The 23,176-nt window shown below is 33.0% G+C and overlaps 1 protein-coding gene, 1 long non-coding RNA gene and 1 pseudogene across 2 annotated transcripts; 2 read left to right on the forward strand and 1 right to left on the reverse strand.

Moving 5' to 3' along the window:
• Nucleotides 1-472: 472 nt before the first annotated feature.
• LOC145952835 (uncharacterized) lies at nucleotides 473-3,902 on the reverse strand. The gene is made up of 3 exons (XR_014430327.1): nucleotides 3,576-3,902; nucleotides 1,069-1,148; nucleotides 473-657 (listed from the first exon to the last, which is right to left on the reverse strand). It is a non-coding gene; the product is annotated as an uncharacterized LOC145952835 (long non-coding RNA).
• Nucleotides 3,903-10,156: 6,254 nt separating this feature from the next.
• On the forward strand, nucleotides 10,157-10,684 carry LOC145952467 (secreted RxLR effector protein 161 pseudogene; annotated as a pseudogene).
• Nucleotides 10,685-16,988: 6,304 nt separating this feature from the next.
• LOC145952562 (putative WRKY transcription factor 54) lies at nucleotides 16,989-20,078 on the forward strand. The gene is made up of 3 exons (XM_083065054.1): nucleotides 16,989-17,871; nucleotides 18,358-18,462; nucleotides 18,711-20,078. Exons 1-3 carry the CDS (start codon nucleotides 17,504-17,506, stop codon nucleotides 19,138-19,140), a joined length of 903 nt encoding a protein of 300 aa, XP_082921180.1. The 5' UTR covers nucleotides 16,989-17,503; the 3' UTR covers nucleotides 19,141-20,078.
• The last annotated feature ends 3,098 nt before the right edge of the window (nucleotides 20,079-23,176 follow it).

A 23,176-nucleotide genomic window follows, 5' to 3' on the forward strand; every position in this document is an offset into this window, starting at 1 on the left:
AACGTTAATATAGATTATATATAGAGAAAAAACGTTACACCAAATTAAAGCAATTGATATTTCAAATTAAAAATCATTGTCATATAAACTCTATATACATTATAAGAAAATTTTTATATAACACAAATTTTTACAGTAATATAAAGATTATCACTAAAATTACTTTTAACTATACAATAAATATAATATATATTTATATATTATTAAAAAATATAAATATAAAATATAGTAACATACAAAATATATTAAATCTCATATAAAATCCATTAAAAATTATATAATTATATATCAAATAGATATATACTTACATATATTATATATAATAATAATTTTTATTTATCATAAAAAAAAATTGTAGTATATCCCCTCGTTGATATAAATTAATTGCAAATTTGAATTAGACAGGTAGCTAGCTAGCAAAACTTCATAATTATTAGCAAAACGACATTAATACAAAAAAAATAATGCCACTATCATCTTAATAAGCTATACAACAACATTATCCAAAAAGGTAATGTTGCCGGTATCTGTTCCACATGCACTTAGCAAACCACCCATGCATTATTTATTAAGATTACCTTTATTGGATACCATCAACCCTTCGAACTTGTATACTTTATAAGGAATATTTCCATCTTTGATCATGTGGATTTCATCCTACAAAATGTGCAGGAAACACTCCAACCATAAATTTATTAAACATAGCTTAAGAATTTACTTATACATATAAAACTAGCAACTGCGTGCTGGTGGTTTGTATTTGTTGTATTTGTGTAACTTTCTCTTATGTTAAATATCTTTTGTACTCAATTTTCAACATATTCTTTTTTATTTATAAAAAAAAAATATATATATATATATATATATAGCTCCTGCGCATGTCGCTTATTATAGTGTGGTGTAACAGAACATGACATCGGACAATTTATCAAAAGCCATAAATTGCAATTATCAGTCCAAGCATGTCGAATTTCTAAGCATACAACATATATCATACTGGCCCAAAAATCCAAAATCATTCAAGGAAAACATATGAACACACAACACCAAGCCTGTGAAATGGCCTACCTTACAACATTTCTTTCGTAATTCCATTATGCTAATCAATATTCACCGATCCAATCATGAAGCTATAACTTGGCACCATCCTTTTTTTGGTAAGCAAGAGAATGTATTAGAGTTCAAGGAGTAAATCACATAAAACAAACACCATGAGTTAGCAAGCAAATCTAAAACATTTAGTTTCAATAAGGAAAAAAAAAAAAAAAAAAAAAAAAAGGCAGCTACACCAATCAGAGAAAGATAAACGTTTAGGTCCAATTTTAGCAAAAACCCAAGAACAAAAACAACACTAAACTAAATCTAGTAATATTTGCATAACATGAAAGAAGTTGCTTCTAAAGGTGACGGTATTCCTCATCATCCACAAACTCAAAACAAGCAAATCTCAACACCATCCATATATTTTAATCCTTCTTACCATAATCAAACCACGTATCTAAAGATAAGGAGACAAAGCGTTAGAAGGACGACAAAGAGAAAAGCCTAGCCAAGCATAGTGGAAGGACCAAACTAATTAAGATGTTGTGAAGACTTTGTTTACCAAACTAAAATAAGCTATAAGTTTTTCAAATTTTTACTAACTTAACATGCAAAGGGGCACTAAGTAATCATTCTAAGTTCTGCATCCCTAAAGAGTGATTTTCATTCTCATCGGACTCATATTGGCATTTTCTTACGTTGGTGAAGTACATTTGTCGAATGTTAGAATTTTGTCAAAAAGAACAACTTAGGGATGTTCTTCTAGGACATACATGAGATACAATGAAGGAGATAGGATGAAAGATCTTAATGTTTTTCTTTACAAGGTTCCCAGAAGGATATAAGGAGCTATATTTGTGGAAAGCCTTTCAAAGATGGGGAAAGGTTTGGGAGGTGTTCATTGCGAGTAGAAGGAACAAATGGGATCAAAGATACAGATTTGTTAGGTTCCTTAACATATAGGATGACTTGGCTTTGGTACAACAACTTGATAAAATATACTTTGGAATTGTCAACATCCCGAAGTATAAGAGGGATGTGAGGAAAAAAGTGTCCTTTTTGTGACTAGGAAGCGAAAATAGTAAATCACATATTGTTCACATGTAATATGTATGTCAGATATGGTATGGAAGAAATGTTATAGATGGGCAAATATCACCACTATTCTACCCATGAATGGAGAGCACACTTTTTCCAACAGCCATATTCTAGAGGTTCTCTAGAAGAAAGAAAGAGGTAGAGGGTGATTTGGTGTGTAGTTACGTGGTGTCTATGGAACCTAAGGAACAAGTGCAGGTTTAGGGATCAACAACTCAATCTAGACAAGATCATAAACGACATCATGTTATTCTCTTGGTCTTGATTAAGGTTGCAACAGGCTTTCAATTCACTTTTCAACAATGGTCATGTAATCCTGGTCTCTACATTTTTTCGTAATAATTTGATTATTTGGTTGGAGTCATTCACGTGTAGAAAGGAAATTGAATTGGATGTTGTTTGCAGAAACAACTACATAATGCAGGGCGACTAATAGGAAGAGTGGAGGTGAAAGGGGTAAATGGGATGGTTAGAACAATTATACATCAATAAATGGTGACTAATAGCAAGACTGGAGGTTACAAAGGAAGTGGTTGTTGAAATTGCTGGTTGGAACAACTACAACTCATTGTAGGGTGGTTATCAGGACAGTGGAGGAGAAGGAGCTAAAAGGAGATGGTTCAACACTGGGCCAATCAAGCAACATAAAGTAGTCATTGGAGTTGACTAAATGATCATGGTGCAGGTATTAAAATAGCCACTATTCATAGGAGCAAATAGGGAGTGTCAAAAAGCCACGAGCTGAAGGAAGAAAATTGAAGGTGAAAGGGAGTTAGTCGAATTGGGGCGGTCAAGATGGGATGCCCACGAAGTAGAGGAATTTAAAAGAATAAAGAGGATCAAGGGTCTAACTAACAAAGGAGGAGGTGGAATCCACTAAATTTAGTGGCAATCTATGCTCATGACAGATCGACCATTATGTTTTTGGTGCCTTGAGTATGTGCCATCAATAAGGAGTCGGGGTGTACCCACTTGGCACATAAAGAAAAGATGTAGGGCCCTTTGTATGCAAAATCATTCTCATCTCTCAATTACTATATTTTATTTTATAATAGTTGTTTGGTGAATTGGTTATTGTGTAATGTGCCTAGGTTGATATATTTTTTTGGTTGAATCTGTTATGTATTGGGTTTTAAGCACCCCTTGTGCTTATTATCTGATAAATTTTTCTTGGCTGATTAAAAAAAAGCACGAAGGTTGTGGTGGGGAAAAACATCTACCAAGGGAGGGGCAAACAACATAGAGGTGGACAACTCTCTTATGCACAAGCAGTGGCTTACGAAAAAAGAAGTACGAACTTAAAATGGGAGGTTAAACAAAAGTTAAAGGGATATAATAAAGTTGGCGGGGATATTGAACGAAACGGGATGAAGATCAACATACAAGAAACAAATATGGAATGGTTAAAAGATAGTTGGGTGGGTAGATTGCGAGACCTTTCAATATTCGATAAGGTCCAAGAAACGTTCATTTTACAAGACATGTTGGAGATCAAAGCTAGGTATATGGGAGATGATATGGTTCTAATAACTAGGGTGGATGAAAATGTCATGTGAAATTTGGTGGAAAAGGATGATGATAGTATATGGTTTATGTTTCACACACTAGAAAAATGGAATCTTGAGATGCCCTCTAGAAACAGGCTCGTTTGGGTGAGGGCTGGTGGTATCTCACTTTATTTGTGGGGTGAAGAATGTTTTTTGAAAGTTGTTATAGTCTATTCGGAACATTCATTGTTATAGATAAGGAAACTTCTTCCTTCAATATAAGGGTTATACAGGAAATGGCTGTTGGGATTCTGTGACTCCAACAACATGTGGTTGAAGGAGTCAAATTAGTTAAATAAAGACATGTTCCCATGTTATTTCTTAGGAGAATTTTATGCATTGTTTAGTTAATTAGCTTAGCAAATATTTCTCAAATCTGTTTCATTTCTGTTTTAAATTTGCAGTATAAATATTTACTGTTTATGCTCAATAAAAATATCAGTTTCCCTTTCACCCTTTTGTCTCTTGTACTTTAAATCCTACAAATTGGTATCAAGAGCATTAAGGTATCTTATGAGATCTGTGATATAACCCACAAACACTTACAACCACCAAATAGCCACTACACATAAAATGGAATCTGAAACCTCCTTTGCTACCATTTTTGTGCCTGTATTTGATGGACGAAACTATGAAATATGGGCAGTCAAAATGGAAGCATATCTTGATGCTAACGATGTATGGGAAGCAGTAGAAGAAGACTACGAAGTGCCTCCCTTGTCAAATAATCTTACTGTTGCCCAAATGAAAAGTCACAAAGCAAGGAAGCTTTGAAAGTCCAAAGCCAAATCAATTTTGTTCACAGCTGTATCTCCAGTCATTTTCAACAGAATAATGACGATGAAAACGGCACACCAAATCTAGAATTTTTTGAAGAAAGAGTTTGAAGGCAGTGAGAGAATCAAAGGAATGCAAGCTTTGAATCTGGTTCGAGAACTTGAGATGTAGAGGATGAAAGATTCGGAGACAATCAAATATTATGCGGACAAGCTTCTCAGCATTGCAAACAAAATACGTCTTCTTGGCACTAAGATTCCTGATTCTCGAATTGTTCAAAAAATACTTGTAACAATTCCAGAAAAATATGAAGCCACATTGCCTGCCTTGGAGAACTCAAAAGATCTTTCTACTATTACCTTGGCAGAACTTTTGACCGCACTTCAGGCTCCGGAACAAAGAAGACTCATGAGGCAAGAAGGTAATATTGAAGAGGCTTTGGTAGCTAAATTGCTGGACAAAAAAAAAAGAAGGGCAAGTCAGGAAGTTTCAACCACAAAAATGATAGCAAATCCTCTCATGTTTTTCCATTATTTCTTTTTTGTAAGAAAAACAATCATCCACAGACGAAGTGTTGGTGGAGGCCAGATGTGAAATGCCATAAATGTGGACAATTAGGGCATGTGGAGAAAATCTGCAAGTCATCAAAAAAACAAGAGAATGTACAAGATGCTGTTGAAGAGGGTGAAGAAGAAGAACTTTTTGTTGTTTCTTGCTTTGCTACTGCAAGATCGTGGGCTAATTGATAGTGGGTGCACGAATCACATGACTTACGATCAAGAATTATTCAAAGATCTTGATGCAACCTACAACACAAAAGTCTGAATTAAGGAACCATCGCGATCGAAGGTTGCACAGGTCTGAAATTAATTCTTGATGTTCTATACGTTCCTGAAATTGACCAAAACTTGTTGAGTGTTGGCCAACTTCTAAAGAAAGGCTATAAAGTTCTATTTGAAGATAAAACCTGCTTGATTAAAGATTCAGATAATAAAGAATTATTCAGAGTTCAAATGAAAGGCAAAAGCTTTGCCTTGAATTTGATTGATGAAGAGCAGCTTGCTATGCATAAGGTTGAAGACAACACGCTGGTTTGGCATAAAAGGATGGGTCATTTTCATCATGGTGCTTTGCTCTATTTGAGGAAGAATGATCTTGTACAAGGGCTACCTGAATTGGAAGAAAATTCACCCGTATGCTCTACTTGTCAATATGGAAAACAAACTAGGTTGCCTTTTCCAAAAGGCAAATCTTGGAGAGCAAAAAACAAGCTGCAGTTAGTACATACGGATATTGGAAGACCTCAGAAAACCCCATCTCTGAATGGCAGTAAGTACTATATTGCTTTTATTGATGATTTTTCAAGAATGTGTTGGATTTATTTCATGAAAAACAAAATCGAGGTTGCTAGCATATTTTACAAGTTTAAAGCGTGGGTTGAAAATCAAAGTGGAAAAAAAATGCAGATATTAAGATCAGATAATGGTACAAAATATATGTCTGATAAGTTCAGCAAGTTTTGTGAAGATGCAGGGATAGAACATCAATTGACAGCACCTTATACCCCACAACAAAATGGGGTTGTGGAGCGCAAAAACAGAACTGTTTTGGAAATGGCGAGATGTTTACTTCATGACAAAGATCTTCCGAAAAAATTATGGGCAGAGGCTGCGATCACTTCTATTTTTTTGCTGAACAAATTACCAACAAAAGCTCTTTCAAAATCAACGCCATTTGAAGCTTGGTATTGTTTCAAACCAAAATTGATAAATTTGAAAGTCTTTGGTTGCTTGTGTTTCTCTTATATTCCACAGATTAAGAGGGACAAACTTGATAAAAAGGCAGAAGCAGGAATCTTTGTAGGCTATAGCTCAACATCAAAAGCCTATAGAATATTCTTGCCACAAAGTAATAAAATTATTGTTAGCAGAGATGTGCAATTCTTTGAGGAAGAAAAAAGGAGCAAGGAAAGTGAGAAGAAACCGCTTCAAGTTCAGGAGGAAAGCGAAGAGGATGTGGATGACCAGCCAGTTAGAGGAACTAGATCTCTCTCTGATATTTATCAAAGATGTAATGTTGTTGTACTGGAGCTTGTAGACTACAATGAAGCTGCAACTGATTCGAAGTGGGTAACTGCAATGAAGGAGGAGCTTGATATGATTGAAATACACACTACAAGAAAAATGATTATTATCTACGGAATATTATCTACGGAATTTTTTCCGTAGATAATGTTTAGTTATCTACGGAATATTATCTACGGAATTGTTTCCTTAGATAATTTTTAGTTATCTAAGAAATATTACCTACGGAATTATTTCTGTAGATAATATTTAGTTATCTACGGAAATTTCCGTAGATAACTTATCTACGGAAATTTCCATAGATAACTTATCTACGAATTTTTCCGTAGATAATTTATCTACGAAAATTTCCGTAGATAACTTCACCCATAGATAAATTTCGTAGGTAAAACATTTTATTTGAAATATCAATTAACATTTTTTATTATCGTTTCATTTTAATTTATTGTAAAATAATTAAAATATTTAATTTAGCATCATTAAAAAAATAATCATTATAAGATTTAATTTTTTTAAAATTTAATTATTTATTATAATACTTTTAGTCACCGTATCGACCAAAAAATATATTTTTGATTAAAATATATTTTAAAATTTAGTTAATTCATTATAATATTTTAAAATAAATATTTTTAAAATTGTTATTAGATAAGTTATCTACGGAAATTTCCGTAAATAACTTATCTACGAAAATTTCCGTAGATAACTTCACCCATAGATAAATTTCGTAGGTAAAACATTTTATTTGAAATATCAATTAACATATTTTATTATCATTTCATTTTAATTTATTGTAAAATAATTAAAATATTTAATTTAGCATCATTAAAAAAATAATCATTATAAGATTTAATTTTTTTAAAATTTAATTATTTATTATAATACTTTTAGTCACCGTATCGACCAAAAAATATATTTTTGGTTAAAATATATTTTAAAATTTAGTTAATTCATTATAATATTTTAAAATAAATATTTTTAAAATTGTTATTAGATAAGTTATCTATGGAAAAATCCGTAGGTAACTTATCTGCGAATTTTGCCGTAGGTAACTTATCTACGGATTTTTCCGTAGGTAACTTATCTACGGATTTTTCCGTAGATAACTTATCTACGAAAATTTCCGTTGATAACTTCACCCATAGATAAATTTCGTAGGTAAAACATTTTATTTGAAATATCAATTAACATATTTTATTATCGTTTCATTTTAATTTATTGTAAAATAATTAAAATATTTAATTTAGCATCATTAAAAAAATAATCATTATAAGATTTAATTTTTTTAAAATTTAATTATTTATTATAATACTTTTAGTCACCGTATCGACCAAAAAATATATTTTTGGTTAAAATATATTTTAAAATTTAGTTAATTCATTATAATATTTTAAAATAAATATTTTTAAAATTGTTATTAGATAAGTTATTTATGGAAAAATTCGTAGGTAACTTATCTACGAATTTTTCCGTAGATAACTTATCTACGGATTTTTCCGTAGGTAACTTATCTACGGATTTTTCCGTAGATAAGTTATCTACGAAAATTTCCGTAGATAAGTTATCTACGGAAATTTCCGTAGATAACTTATCTACGAAAATTTCCGTAGATAACTTCACCCATAGATAAATTTCGTAGGTAAAATATTTTATTTGAAATATCAATTAACATATTTTATTATCGTTTCATTTTAATTTATTGTAAAATAATTAAAATATTTAATTTAGCATCATTAAAAAAATAATCATTATAAGATTTAATTTTTTTAAAATTTAATTATTTATTATAATACTTTTAGTCACCGTATCGACCAAAAAATATATTTTTGATTAAATTATATTTTAAAATTTAGTTAATTCATTATAATATTTTAAAATAAATATTATTAAAAATTTTCATCTTAAATTTTTTATTTTTATAAATTAATTGATGATAAAAAAATAACATACTAATATATGGTTTTAAATTTGATATGAAAATATTAGGATATAATTAGATAAGATTTTAAATTAGTATTTTATTAATAATTGAAAATTTAAGATTATAATTTTAAAATATATAAATTTTTATTTAAACTTTTAAATTTATAATAATTAATTTAAATTGTATCATAATATTATTTTTAAATAGAAATAAGTAAATTGTTAATTATACAAGTAAGTATATTTATTAATAAATATTAATTAAATATAATATAATTATTATTATTATTGGTATTATAATTATTATATATATTTTTATTTTTTATAGCGGTCTGAACATACCAAAATGAGAGGGATCCAAAAATAGTATAAGTATGAGATTGTACTTAAATGAATTAATTTGTACTACTTATACTGATAACATGCATTAGCTCTTCTGTAGCCTATCTCATAAGAACTCCACAGTTAAGCATGTTTGACCTGGAGTAGTATAGGGATGGGTGACCTTCTGGGAAGTTTCTCAGAAAATGTGCAATAAGGACAAAACATGTTGAAAAGTGAAGTGTAATGAAATAGCATCCTTGAGAGGCCAAATATGAGGGTTATTACTTTAATAAATTTATTAAAATTAAATAAAAATTTCCTGAAACGCCGTAGATAACATTATCTACGAAAAAATCCGTAGATAACATTATCTACGGAAAATTCCGTAATGTTCCGTAGATAACGTTATCTACGGAAAATTCCGTAGATAACGTTATCTACGACCATTTTATCTACGGATTTTTTTCCGTAGATAATCCGTAGATAATTGACATTTATCTACGGATTTTTATGTTTATCTACGGATTTTTCCGTAGATAATCTTGATTTTTCTTGTAGTGACATTAAACATGGGAGCTCACAGAGAAACCAAAAGATAAAAAAGTCATTGGAGTGAAATGGGTTTATAGAACCAAGTTTAATGTTGATGGTTCTGTAAACAAACATAAGGCGAGGCTTGTCGTGAAGGGATATGCGCAAATGTTTGGGGTAGACTTCTTAGAAACTTTTTCTCCGGTTGGATACCATAAGGTTGTTGCTAGCTCTTGCTGCACAAAAGGGTTGGATTATACATCACATGGATGTTAAATCAGCCTTTTTGAATGGGTACTTGGAAGAAGAAATTTTTGTTGAGCAGCCTGAAGGATTTCTAGTTCATGGATAGGAGGAGAAAGTCTATCGGCTAAAAAACGCCTTGTATGGCTTAAAGCAAGCCCGAAGGTCTTGGTACGGTAGAATTGATGCACATTTGATATGCTTAGGCTTTGAAAAAAGTCTAAGTGAGTTTACCTTGTATGTCAAGAAGACGGATGCTGGAATAATCATTGTTTCCTTGTATGTTGATGACTTACTTATGACAGGATGTTCAAAGGAGCTGATTGAAGAGTTTAAAGGAGGAATGAAAGAAGCTTTTGAAATGACTGATCTTGGAAAAATGTCTTTTTTCCTTGGCATGCAGGTGCAACAAGATAGAGGTGAAGTCTTTATAAGTCAAGAGAAATATGCAAAGGAATTTCTTAGAAAGTTCAAAATGGAGGAATGCAAGCCAAGTGCAACGCCAATGAATCAAAAGGAGAAATTCAGCATTGAGATGGAGTTGAAAAGGTTGATGAAAAATTGTATAGAAGCTTAATAGGATGTCTGATGTATTTGACTGCAACTAGGCCAGACATTACCTATGCAGTAAGCTTGTTGTCACGATATATGCACTGTGCTAGTAAGATTCATTTTAAGGCAGCCAAAAGAATCCTGAGATATATCAAAGGTACTATTTGTTATGAAGTGAAGTTTCAGCCCATAAAAGATTTCAGTCTTTATGGATATTCAGATAGTGATTGGGCTGGGAGTAATGATGACATGAAAAGCACTTCAGGCTATTGTTTCACATTTGGTTCTAGAGTTTTTTCATGGCGTTCAAAAAAGAAAGAAGTCATAGCACAATCTATTGCTGAAGCCGAATACGTAGTAGCTGTTGCAGCTACAAATCAAGCAATTTGGCTAGGAAAACTTATGGCTGATCTATACATGGAGCAAAAGGAAAGTACACAGGTTCTTGTTGATAATCAAGCTGCAATTTCAATTTCAAAGAACCCTGTGTTTCATGGGAAAACAAAACATTTTAAGATAAAGTTGTATTTCCTAAGGGAGGTGCAAAAGCAAGGTGACGTGTAGCTGCTGTATTGCAAAACTAAAAATCAACTTGCTGATTTTTTAACAAAATCACTTCCTCAAGCAAGATTTGAGTATCTTTGACAAAAACTTGGTGTATGCTGCCTTTGAGTCAAGGAGGAGATTGTTGGGATTCTGTGACTCCAACATGTGGTTGAAGGAGTCAAATCAGTTAAATAAAGACATGTTCCCGTGCTATTTCTTAGGAGAATTTTATGCATTGTTTAGTTAATTAGCTTAGCAGATATTTCTCAAATCTGTTTCATTTCTGTTTTAAATTTGCAATATAAATATTTACTGTTTATGCTCAATAAAAATATCAGTTTCCCTTTCACCCTTTTGTCTCTTGTACTTTAAATCCTACAATGGCTTTATTTGTGAATCAATGCAAATGTTGGATGTGGTGCTCAATTTAAGTCCTGCAATGGTTATGGGGTCACTCTTAATAGGTTCGGAGTCTCATAAAAGGGAGATTTTCAACACACTACCCTGCTAGGAGATTACGATTTTGTTATAATTAGCATGGATCTCAACAAAGTTGTTAGTGTCCCCCCTGTCCAGTTTTTTTGTGGAAAAGCCATCAAGTGCCCATTGATGATGATTATGCGTGTGATAGTGCAAAAGTTTATTTAGAGGTCAAGGTGGGATGCCTCAATGGTGAAGGTGGCAATGAAATTCATGGCGATAAGGGAAAGATTCAATAACAAAAGGACAAGAATTGACGTACAATATCGAAGTTCAGGTGGAAATCCATATGTTAACGGAGGTGGAGAAAGTTCAGGTCGAGGCTCTAACCCAACTAATTCAACTTAGGGTTTCTTCAGGCTATGCAACAACTAAAAATCCCCTTCCTCTCTCTAAAGCAAAAGGTGGTTTCCAGCTCAGAGAATGTTTAAAGGTGGTGAACCCAATACGCTCAAGCCATCCTGGATGAAAGAGCGCAGCGGCAAGGAAGGAGAGGTAAGGTTAGTTGCACATTCTTTGTCTAATTCTCTCTCAAATTGTGACATTCGTAATTGTAATAAAATTTTTTGGCTAAAGAGGGAGGTTTTGGAAGCTATGAAAATACGGCAAGTGGAGAAGTCTTTGGGATAGTAACCTATGAAGGAGAGAAGGAGGAAATAATTGATGAGTTGGTACATTTAGAGAAACGTGATAAGTAAAGCAAGCGAGATATGGAGGAACATACAACTATTTTTGAATGAAGGTTCTATCTTATAATGTGAGAGGGTTTAGTGGGAAGGTCAAATGGAGATTTATCAGATAAGTGGTCACCAAGGAAGAAGTTCAGGTTGTCTATATACAAGAAACAAAATCGAAAGTGGTTACTAAACAATTATGTCAATCTTTGTGTGGTGGTTATAATGTGGAATAGTTGTTCTCACCTGTTGTGAACTCATCAGGGGGCTTGTTATGTTTGTGGAACAATGAATGTGGAATTGACTTCTTCTTTAATGGGTTTTGGATACATTGGTCTAGAAGGAATATGGAAGGATTCAGGTTGCTCTGTTACAATTGTGATATATATATATATATATATATATATATATATATATATATATGCACCTTGCGATAGCCAAGGAAAGAAGACTTTATGGGAGGAATCAAAACAAATATGTTTGAGAAGTAATACCAATCACTGGTGTGTGTTAGAAAATTTTAACAGTATTTGAAAACCATAAAAGAGAACTAGGGAGAGTAGAGATACGCATGAAAAGGAAAATATAAGGAACTTTAACAATTTGATAATGGACATAGGGTTGGATGACATCCCAATAGGGCGTAGGAATTTCACTTGGCACAAACCTAATGCAAAATATAAAAGTTGAATCAATAGAGTGTTTGTATCAAAGGAATGGAAGTCTGAATGGTCGGGAAACACCCAAGTTGTCCTAGATAGAAACATCTTATCATTGCTCGATTTTGTTGAAAAATGTCATACAGGATTAGGGGCCAAAACCTTTTCAAACTTTAGATTGTTGGTTTGAGGATAAAAGTTTCAAGGGGTTCGTCAAACAAGCATGGAAAGATCTGCATGTGTCTAGGTGGGGTGCTTTCATACTTAAAGAGGAATTGAAGCAGCTTAAACAGAAGTTGAAATAATGGAATGCTATAATCTTAATTTGGAGACTTACAGAAAACGAATAAGAGTATAGTGGCTGAGTTAAATGATCTTAACTTGAAAGATGAAGCAAGTGGTTTGAGTACAACTAAATTACAAAGAGGGATGACTCTCAATTCTTGGAGATTTCAAACCTATCTCTCTAGTTGGCAACATGTATAATATCTTTGCTAAGTTTTAGCAAATAAATTAAAGAAGGTGTTTCAAATAATGATTGACCAAAAACAAAGTGTGTTTCTACAAGGTAAAAGCCTATTACATAGCATTGTAGTGGCTAATGAAGTCCTCGATGAGGCAAAAAAAAAAAAAAAGAAGAAATTGCCTATTCTATAAAGTTGATTATGAAAAAGCTTACAATTCCATTAATTGGAATTTTTTTCTATACATGCTTTGTAGGCTAGGGTTTTGTAACTAGTGAACTGAATGGATTTTAGTTTGCTTGGAGTCAAGCTTTATCTAAGCTTTTAGTAAATGGAAGTCCTATGCAAGAATTCCAACCACAAAAGGGTTAAGGTAAGGAGATCCTTGCCCCCTTCCTTTTTATTGTGGCAACTGAGGGTTTATCCGGTTTGATGAGATTAGTGATTTTCAAGAGATTGTATGAAGGCTACTTAGTAAGGAAGAAAAAACAAGATGTTAATATCCTTCAATACGCTAATGATGCATTTTTTATAGGTACAGTCAACCTCAATAATGTTGTTATTATTAAAAGTATGTTGAGATGTTTTGATATGGCATTGAGCTTGAAGGTGAACTTTATAAAAAGTAAGTTTGGCACGATAGGAGTAAAGTAAAATACTTTGGAGAATTATGCAATGGTGCTAAACTGCAAAATACTCACATTCCTATTCGATTATCTAGGAATTTCAATTGGGGCTAATCCTAGAAGGGTAAAGACGTGGGAGTCGATGATTAGAAAATTTAGGAAGAAACTATCTGTGTGGAAGCATAAAATTCTATCTATGATGGGTAGAATATGCCTCATCAATTCTGTTTTAACTTCCCTACCTTTGTTTTTTTTATCCTTTTTTAAAATGCCCTGCCTAGTGGTCAAGAAAATTGTGTCTCTTTAATTAAGATTCTTGTGAGGGTACGGTGAAGGACACTACAAGATATCTTAGGTCAGTTGGGAGAAGATTTGTAGGCCTAGAAAGTGTGGTGAATTAGGGATCAAAGACATTGCTATGTTTAATGATGTTTTATTGTCTAATTGGAGGTGAATCTTATCCCAACAAGAGGGACGACTTAATCTTAGTGGTCAAGATAATTGTAGATCCTCTTTTATCTGGTGGAGAAACCTAAAATAGGTTTGTAGGTGTTATAACCAACTATAGTGATTTGACAAAGTAGTTGTATGGAAATTAGGATAAGGGGATCAAATAAAATTTTGGTCAGATAGGTGGTTGGGAGATGACTGTGTAGTAAAAATACTGCCTAGAATGTTCTTAAACATTGAACAACAGAATTTTACAATTAATAATATGGGCAGATGGGTTGGTTCAACATAGGAATAGGATCTCAAATGGTAGAGAAGCTGGTTTGAGTGGGAACTTGTCCAAATTAGGGCCCTTGAACATCTTCTCACTGGCGTAAATATGATACAAGGACAACATGCATGATAGTAGAGTGTGGGGTCTAGATCAGTTGGGGATCTTCTTAGTCAGGAGTTACAATTAATGATGTTTGGTACTTCACATATTAAAAAATTCAATTAGATATGGGATATTACATTTCCTCCAAAGGCTGCAATTTTCTTATGGAGAATCCTCCATAACACTGTACCTACTATTGATAATCTATTGAATAGAACCTGGCTTTGGATGATACCTCTTGCTCCTTTTGTCATGATCAAATAGAAACAGTCCCTCATATCTTGTTTACCTGTAAAAAAGTTCACGGAGCGTGGAAAAAGTGTTTTGGATGGGTTAATACAGTAACTATTCTCCCATATAAGACCCAACAATGCGTATTAATTTTACCCCACAAGTTCTAGATTTGAAAGAAAAACACAAAGATGGAGGGTAGTGTGGTGCACGATAACTTGGAATATTTGGAACCACATAAATGCATGTGCTTGCAAACATAAACAATTCGAACAACAAAATTTGATGAAGGATATAATATAACTCTCACTATATATATGGAACTGGTTGAGCATAAAGAAGAATGATTTTCAAATCCCTTTTCTCCTATGGTCGTTGAACTTGAGTGCCTGTCTATAATGGTGAAAGAATCTAACGCAAATCTCCTCATTAGCAGGATGGCTCTGATGCAGTAGGTTGATTGGGGTGCTTATAGCCTATACAAATTCACATTGTGTAACTACTTGGCTGATTTAGTCAATAACCAGTATTGCAGTTTATGTTGGTTTTGTTGGGTTTCACGATATATGGAGATGTTGTTTGGTTGGTGTTGTTGGCATCGGGACTCAACGTACAATATGAGGGGCAAGTATTATTGGTGTGGTGGTGGTATGAAATGATGACACATTAATCCCTTATCAGTAAAGTGAACAAGTCTGTCAAGAATAGCGACGAGACTAAAACCAACATCAAAAGTGCACAAAGTTTTGGTGGATCAACAACACACAAACTTTGGGTTGTATTGTTTGCATTGATTGTAATGGGGCGCCTATATTAGGGTTATAATGGTTTTTGATGGGTTGTACTTTCTTATGTATATGTGGCGGTGTAGGCAGTATTAACAAATATGTAGGGAGCGGAGAAAGTAGTGTGTGTGGCTTATTCACTAGAATAGGAATTTTGTGACTACTAGCAATGTTGTGAAAATTGTAAAAGAATATAAACAAGGGTCACTTGGTAATTTGATAATAAAACTATTTATATATGCGTTAACTACCCTTGCACCTCTTTTAATATACCTTTATTTGTTGATAATAAAAAATTAAAGTGAAATATTATTTATGTTTTTCTTATTCATTAGATGAGTTGGCCGATGAATTATCTTTTATAATTTTATTTTATTTCTTTTTTACAATTTTCGATGGGTAACTGAATCTAAATCCCAACCATGAGGGTTGGATTAGATTGAAAATGATAAAGATGGTTTAAAAGTTTATAATTATATGAATGAAACTTAAGTAGTGTTATACTAATAAAGTAAAAAAATAATAAGAAAATAGTGAATATTTAAATAATTAGCTCCAAGAGTTTTAAATACTCACACACCTTAATTACTCAAATACTTAAAATTACCTATAAAAAAATAATATTATAAAATATATTTAATTTATATATCAGAATCTTTTAATATTTTCTCCGTTCCATTTTTTTTTTTTTTTGAGCTCCGCCTGCAAACTTTGATAGTTAAATAAAGGTGAAAAGTAGATTAATTTAACTGAAACACTTTATTTTAAGGACTATTTTAAAATTAAATTTATAGTGTCCTATAATTTTAAACAATGAAATGATTATTAACTTTGGAAGAAAGCAAAATAGATTCTTTCCCATGTACTGTTTCTGCAATTAAAACAATTACAGAAAAAACAGAAAAATGAAAGCAAGACGTCAGGAGAAAAAGAGACAAAGAAACCGGAGAAATATTGAAGAGAATTGCGTGAAAGAAGATTAAAGTCTCTTGAAAAAACACATTCCTATTTCCTGGGAATAAGAATGCAGTGAAACTAATTCCAAACATGTGGTTAAGTGGTAGGGATTGATCCACGCTTAAGTTAGGTCAGGAGTTCGAATCCTGCCTTGTATATGCAGCCCTGTTAAATCTTGGGACTATAAATCTTGGGACCAACTATCCTACCTTTTGAGGTGTCTCTAACGTAACGAGGAGATTAGTCATCACTATCGGTTCTAGATACTCTAGGGACGAACGAAAAAAAAAAGAATGCAGTGAAACTGAAAGTGACGTGCCAATTTCCATGGTCATCAGTTAGGGTACCAATTGTTAATTTCCTCCCTAATAGCGTGTGGACCTTTACAACTAAAAGTGTCATTCCAAAAATAGCACCCTCCAACCATCACCAACTAATTAAGGGTGTCATTCCATGTAGAACTTAGTTTTCAACAATTCTATTTGAATTGTAAAATTAATATATTTGATTTGTCTGCAGGAATAATCAAACGACCATTCAAAAGATAACAGCTAGGGTTAGTAAATTTAAAACGTAATCTACCTTACCAAAATAAAATGAAACACATCAACCAACAACAATAGTGATAGTGAAAATTATAGAATTCTTAATATAATCTAGAATACCAAAACGTTAACTAGAAAAAGAATCAATCCCCCTACCTGTCTCTTGTCCTTACGTGCATATATCCCAAATTACCCTGAACTCAATATAACTAAACTAACATGCAAAACCTAAGGGTATTATTGTCAACTACGTGGCTATGTTCTCAGCATGAAGTTAGCATTGTGACCTCACCATGCATTTCCTTGCAAATAAACACACTGCTTCTCTCCAAACTCTCTTAACCTCCCAATCAGACAAAACCCTCTTGCTTACATTGCACATTTTCACTGGTGCGTGTTCTTCACCTAAAACACTAGCTTGTGAACCAAACCAGTCAATTTGTGCTCAAGAATTTTTGTCTATACTCTACAGTGTAACATTTTTAAATTTGCAAGTGGAGGAAGTGCTACGTTGAATAAAAACGCGAAGGCAGTGTATTGTTCAGCAGCCATAATATAGTGTTAATTAACTAACAATAGCAAAAAGGATAATGGAGAATCAGATTCCAAATGGCAAAAAGGCAATGGAAGAAGAGTTAATAAGAGGGCGTGACATGGCATATGAGGCACTTGAAGTGCTTGTTCATGATAAATTGAACACTAGTATTGAAGAGGAGGGTGGGTCAAAGTCAGTGTTACCATTTGTTGAAGATCTTGTGCGCAAGGTCTTGTGTTCATTCACAAATACCCTTTTGCTTTTGAACTCCAATAGTCATGTCTCCAATGAAGTGGCAGCGACTATCACTCTCAGAGGTGCATCGTCTTCCTTGAAATTCCCAAAGCTGGAGTCTCCGGATGAATCTTGCAAGAGTCGCAATATTATCAACCCTAAAAATCGAAGAGGGTGCTACAAGAGAAAGTAAGAATTTTAATTCATGTCTTTTCTAGCAACAAGATATTAGTAAATAGCAACTTTTCTAAGACATGTTTTTTACTAAAAAAATTTATTATTAATTAAAACTATACAACTATATGTGAAACTTATTGATCTTGAAGGGATATTACAAAATTTTATGATTTTTGATAAATTAATTTATAATAATGTATTCAAAAGAGTGTTAGATTGTATACTTTCTTTTCGTAAGAAATAACATGATTAGTAAGAAAATATTTAATATATTTTTGGTATAATAAATGAGATGATTACTAATAAAATATCATAAGAGGATTTAGATCGCAACTTGGCTAAATGCTCCAAACATAAATAACCATGATGACACAATTATTAGTATACACTAATTATGATTTTTGGCAATATTTCATAAATATTCTATTCATTGATATTGGATCACAGTTGTGAAAATATAAGAATTCATAAATTGATAACTTTGTCACCATATACAAGATCAAATGCGCCAACTTGGGAGAAAGACAGCTCAGTACTGAATGAAGATGGCTATGCATGGAGAAAGTACGGACAAAAAAAGACATTGCACGCCAAATACCTCAAGTATTGTTCCATTTCAAATTACCCTTTTCTTTTACTATATTATTTTTTGCAAAGTATTCATTCAAATTACTAACTTCTGTAAAAAAAAAATCTAATTAATCATGAAATCTTTTCTATCAACTATATTATTTTTTTTATCTTTTCATAATGGAACCAAGTTCTATTTCACTCAATTGCACTCTTCTTAATATGTGCGTAAGCCTCACTTTTGATTTCTAAGTCCAACATGGTTGAAATACGTGTTGCAGGAGCTACTACAGGTGCACTTACAAGAATGATCAAGGATGCGAAGCAATCAAACATATGCAGAAAATTCAAGATGACCCTCCTTTGTACCGAACTACTTATTATGGCCATCACACTTGTAAAAGCCCTATGAACCCCGAGATCATTTTGGAATTTCTTTCTCCCTCTGCCTCTTCCGTATTACTTAGCTTTAATAACAACCTTCAAAGCAAACAAGAAAACCCGTTTCCATCATCACTTCTTGCATCAACCAAACATGATCCCCAGGAAGTGATTCACGATGATCACATTGCTAAAAGTCAGTTGTCAGCATTAGAAAACATCCTATTGTACGATCAAGACATTTCTTATGATCATTCGAGGAATGCCAATTTGCTATCGTCGACTAAACCCGTTGAAGCTGAGAATTTTTATGAGCAGTTTGGATTTTAGATGGCTAGGTATTTGTTTCGGAGGGTAACTTCATCTTGTTAGAATTGCAGAGCTTAGATCTGTATTGTATTAGCTAGGCAGCTAGCTTCTTTAATAAAACCTATCAATCTTAAATCTTGTCAAAACAATATCAATCTTGAACCCCACGGCCGAAAACTGATTAATTTTTATTTATGACTAACATGCATGAATGGCGGCCGAAAACCAAATATTTTTTATTTTATTTTTGACTAACATGCATGATTAGCTTGCATGTCATTATAAAGTATTTTCAAATAAATAAACTAAATCACGTTTTTGTAAATTGTAATTATATATATATATATATATATATATATATAAAGAATTCACTAACTCTAAAATGTGTTTGATGGGAGAAAAGTTTTCTTATAACCAAAAACCATGATTTTAAGAATTACAAATTATGTGAATCATGATTTTAAGAAATTGTTAAAATCTGTTTGATTACTCGTAAAGATTCCTAAAAGATTCTTGGAAATTAAAGATTTTTATGTTCGGTTACAATAGTATATATTTTTAAGTATATAATTTTTTTTACAAAAATATCTTTTATTAAAATAATTTTATTAGATATATTTATTTACTCAAATCTTATAATAAATATGACATTAAATTATTTTAAAATTTTGAAAAATTATAGTTAAAATTATTTAAATACAAAATTTAATAAAAGAAATAAATAAAGAAAAATGTTATATAATAAATAAGAGAAATAAAAATATATTATTTAATTTCATTCAAATAAAAAATTAATTAATAAAAATATAATAAATAACATTAGTTAATTTTAAGTGGACCTCTCGTAAATATAAATCATTTAGTTAGTTAACTATAACTATTTAATAGTAGCTTTATTTATATATTTAATCATACGAAATTATTTCAATTGGGATTGGAATTTAGAAATGCTACTGTAATGTATATGGCAATTGTGATGTCAATTTGAGCTGATGACTTAAGGGATCGATGGTCTAGAAAAGGAAAAACGTTGTACCAAATTGTTGCCATATGGAAAGAGGGTTAATTGTATCTTTTGTTGTTCTTTGAGTTCTTGTACGGTGTTATGATTTTTTCTATATATGTGGGTCATTGATGTACAATATTCAGTGCAACTCTGATGAGGAAGTGCATATAGAACGTGCTGGTTTGCCGTGTAAGGTTGGCGACTTTTTCTTTGGCATAGCATATTTTTCTATCCCATTGAGCTTCCTTACTTTGTGAGCTTCTCCAACATCCCTTTCAAATTGGTCATTCATAGCATTTGTAATTCTATGTGCATTGACCCGTTTACTCAATGCATATATATATACTTACTATGGCCATATTCCTTCCAATTGTTTCTTTCCCTCACCTGTTGCTAAGATCCTCTTTTCTCTTGTACCATGCATTACCTTTCCCACACTCACTTCTGTTGAATATCAAAACTGGAAGCTATATATCGTCGCACTATTTTCCTTGTAAACCACCATGTCAACTTCATGCAGCACAATGTGGGTATGTCCGCAATAATTCCATCCATTTGGGAGCAAGTGATTTTCAAGTGTGAAACTATATTAGGAGATGGTTGCAAAATATGGGAGAATCAGTTATTTCTAAAATGATGTGAATATTTTTCACTCTTCTTTTATTGGGATACAAACAAAATCTTACATCATTGAATCATAATTAAAGTACACATAGTCTTCATTAGTATAAAGTCTTCTTAGAGATGACTAAAAATAAAATCATGAAGGTTTAAACTGATCAAAATGGACACATATCATATCAATGTGGAGGCATGTGTATGTGTGTGAATCTTAGGTGTCCAACAGTGATATCAAAATCAATGGTCAACAATATTAAGGTGACTTGCTTAGAATCTTGAATGAGTATTTGACAATGGAAAATAATGGATTCAACTGTGAGATCTCTTGTATCGAAAATTTTTCTAACAGTGTGGAGGTCAAGCAACGTCTCATTAATGTGAGCAAATGATGTGCTTCCTCTTGGATGCACATGGATTCTTCACTCCTTCTCGGATTCCTTAGATGATTCTTCAAGGATTTGAGACGCCTCAAAGGAGCAAGGTGACCTAGGCTTGCATACAAGCTAAGTCCTAAGAAGATATGGTGTCCTAGCTCTACAAGGAGAAGCTCTCAAGGAGGGTAGAGGCTAGAAGCAAAGTGACTTCGGAGAAGAGATTTCTTTGAGAAGAATACTCATTCAATAATGTCCAAAGTAGCTACATAACTCGGTCATAAGGAACTTATAGGCTAAATTAGGTTAAGGGTTTAAGTTGGGTTTACCTAGAGTTAAGTAAAACCATGGTATGGTTATCTTAACTCTAGGCGCCAAAATTTGAATTCTAAAATTCAAATTTTGGTGCCAACCGGTCACCCCCCCATGTGCACACATTTGGCATGTAATTAGGAGGTCATTTGAGTTGCATTTCGGATCACACCATGTGCATGTGTTGCACATGGCCGAAATGCACACCAAATGTGCTTCTAATTAGATGCTAATGTAATTTCACATGTAACTCTAATTAACCTAAATTCAAATGACCTTCAAATGAAATTCCTATACTACTAGGCCGAAAATACAAGGCCCAAAAGAAATACATGGCACTAAGGCCTACTCCTATACTAACCCTAATCTAATGGGCTTGATACAAAGCCCAACAAAATAAAGTGGTGGGCTTTCCTTGGGCTTGGGCCCACTCTTCATGCATCCTTCTTGCCATTGCTCTAGTAGTTGGGCCCTTAGCCCATGGGCCTCCTCCATCATCCCCTCCCTCTTGAAGAGGATTTGACCTCAAATCCAGAGCATCCTCCTCTAGGGTAGCTAGTCCTGTAAACAAAGAGAGATCAAAAACATTGAAACTAGAACTAACACCATACTCAGAAGGGAGATCTAGAACATAGGCATTGTTATTGATTTTCCTAAGGATTTGGAAGGGTCCATCTCCTCTAGGACTAAGCTTGGACTTTCTTTTGGAAGGAAATCTATCCTTCCTAAGGTGTAGCCAAACCCAGTCACCTTCCTTGAAGATAACTTCCTTCCTACCCTTATTATTATATTTTTGGTATTTTTCAGTTTGAGATTGAATATGATCTCTAACCCTCTCATGTAATTTCTTAACAAATTCAGCCCTAGATGTACCTTCTTTATGGATAAAAGAAGCCACATCAGGGAGAGGTAATAAATCCAAAGGAGTAAGAGGATTAAAGCCATAGACAATCTCAAAAGGAGACATGTTGGTGGTCTTATGAACCACTCTATTATAGGCAAACTCCACATGAGGGAGGTAGTCATCCCATGACTTTTTGTTGCCCTTGAGGATTGCCCTCAACATAGTCCCTAGAGACCTATTGACTACCTCAGTCTGGCCATCAGTTTGAGGATGACATGTGGTAGAAAATAGAAGTTTAGTTCCAAGCCTTGCCCAAAGAGTTTTCCAAAAATGGCTTAAGAACTTAACATCTCTATCAGAGACTATAGTTTTGGGTAACCCATGTAGTCTCACAATCTCTTGAAAGAATAATTTAGCAATATGACTTGCATCATCCACTTTGTGGCATGGAATAAAGTGTGCCATTTTGCTAAAACGGTCCACTACCACAAATATGGAATCCTTGCCTCTTTGGGTTCTAGGCAAACCAAGGATAAAATCCATGGAAATGTCCTCCCAAGGAGAAGAGGATATAGGCAAGGGGGTATAAAGCCCATGAGGTTTAGTGGTAGACTTTGCTTGCAAACAAGCAATGCAACTACTACAAAACCTTTGGACATCTCTTTTCATATGAGGCCAAAAGAATTTCTCTTTCAAAAGAGAAAAAGTTTTCTCAATTCCAAAATGCCCCATGAGCCCACCCTCATGGCTTTCCCTAACAAAAAGTTTTCTAATAGATCCTTGGGGTATACAAAGTTTGTTTTCTTTAAAAAGAAACCCCTCAGAAATATAGTAACCTTGGTAAGGTTTTTGAATACATAAAGAATAAAAGTTAGCAAAATCAAGGTCTTTCTTATACAACTC

The sequence above is a fragment of the Cajanus cajan genome, chromosome 10 (genome assembly GCF_000230855.2).
Source record: "Cajanus cajan strain Asha chromosome 10, NIPB_CcT2T_4, whole genome shotgun sequence".
Taxonomy (NCBI): Eukaryota; Viridiplantae; Streptophyta; class Magnoliopsida; order Fabales; family Fabaceae; genus Cajanus; species Cajanus cajan.

Coding starts and splice junctions, on each gene's coding strand:
- LOC145952562 (XM_083065054.1), top strand. CDS start 17,504: ATGGAGAATCAGATTCCAAATGGCAAAAAGGCAATGGAAGAAGAGTTA. Junction 17,872..18,357: donor AGAGGGTGCTACAAGAGAAA/GTAAGAATTTTA, acceptor ACCATATACAAG/ATCAAATGCGCCAACTTGGG. Junction 18,463..18,710: donor TTGCACGCCAAATACCTCAA/GTATTGTTCCAT, acceptor TACGTGTTGCAG/GAGCTACTACAGGTGCACTT.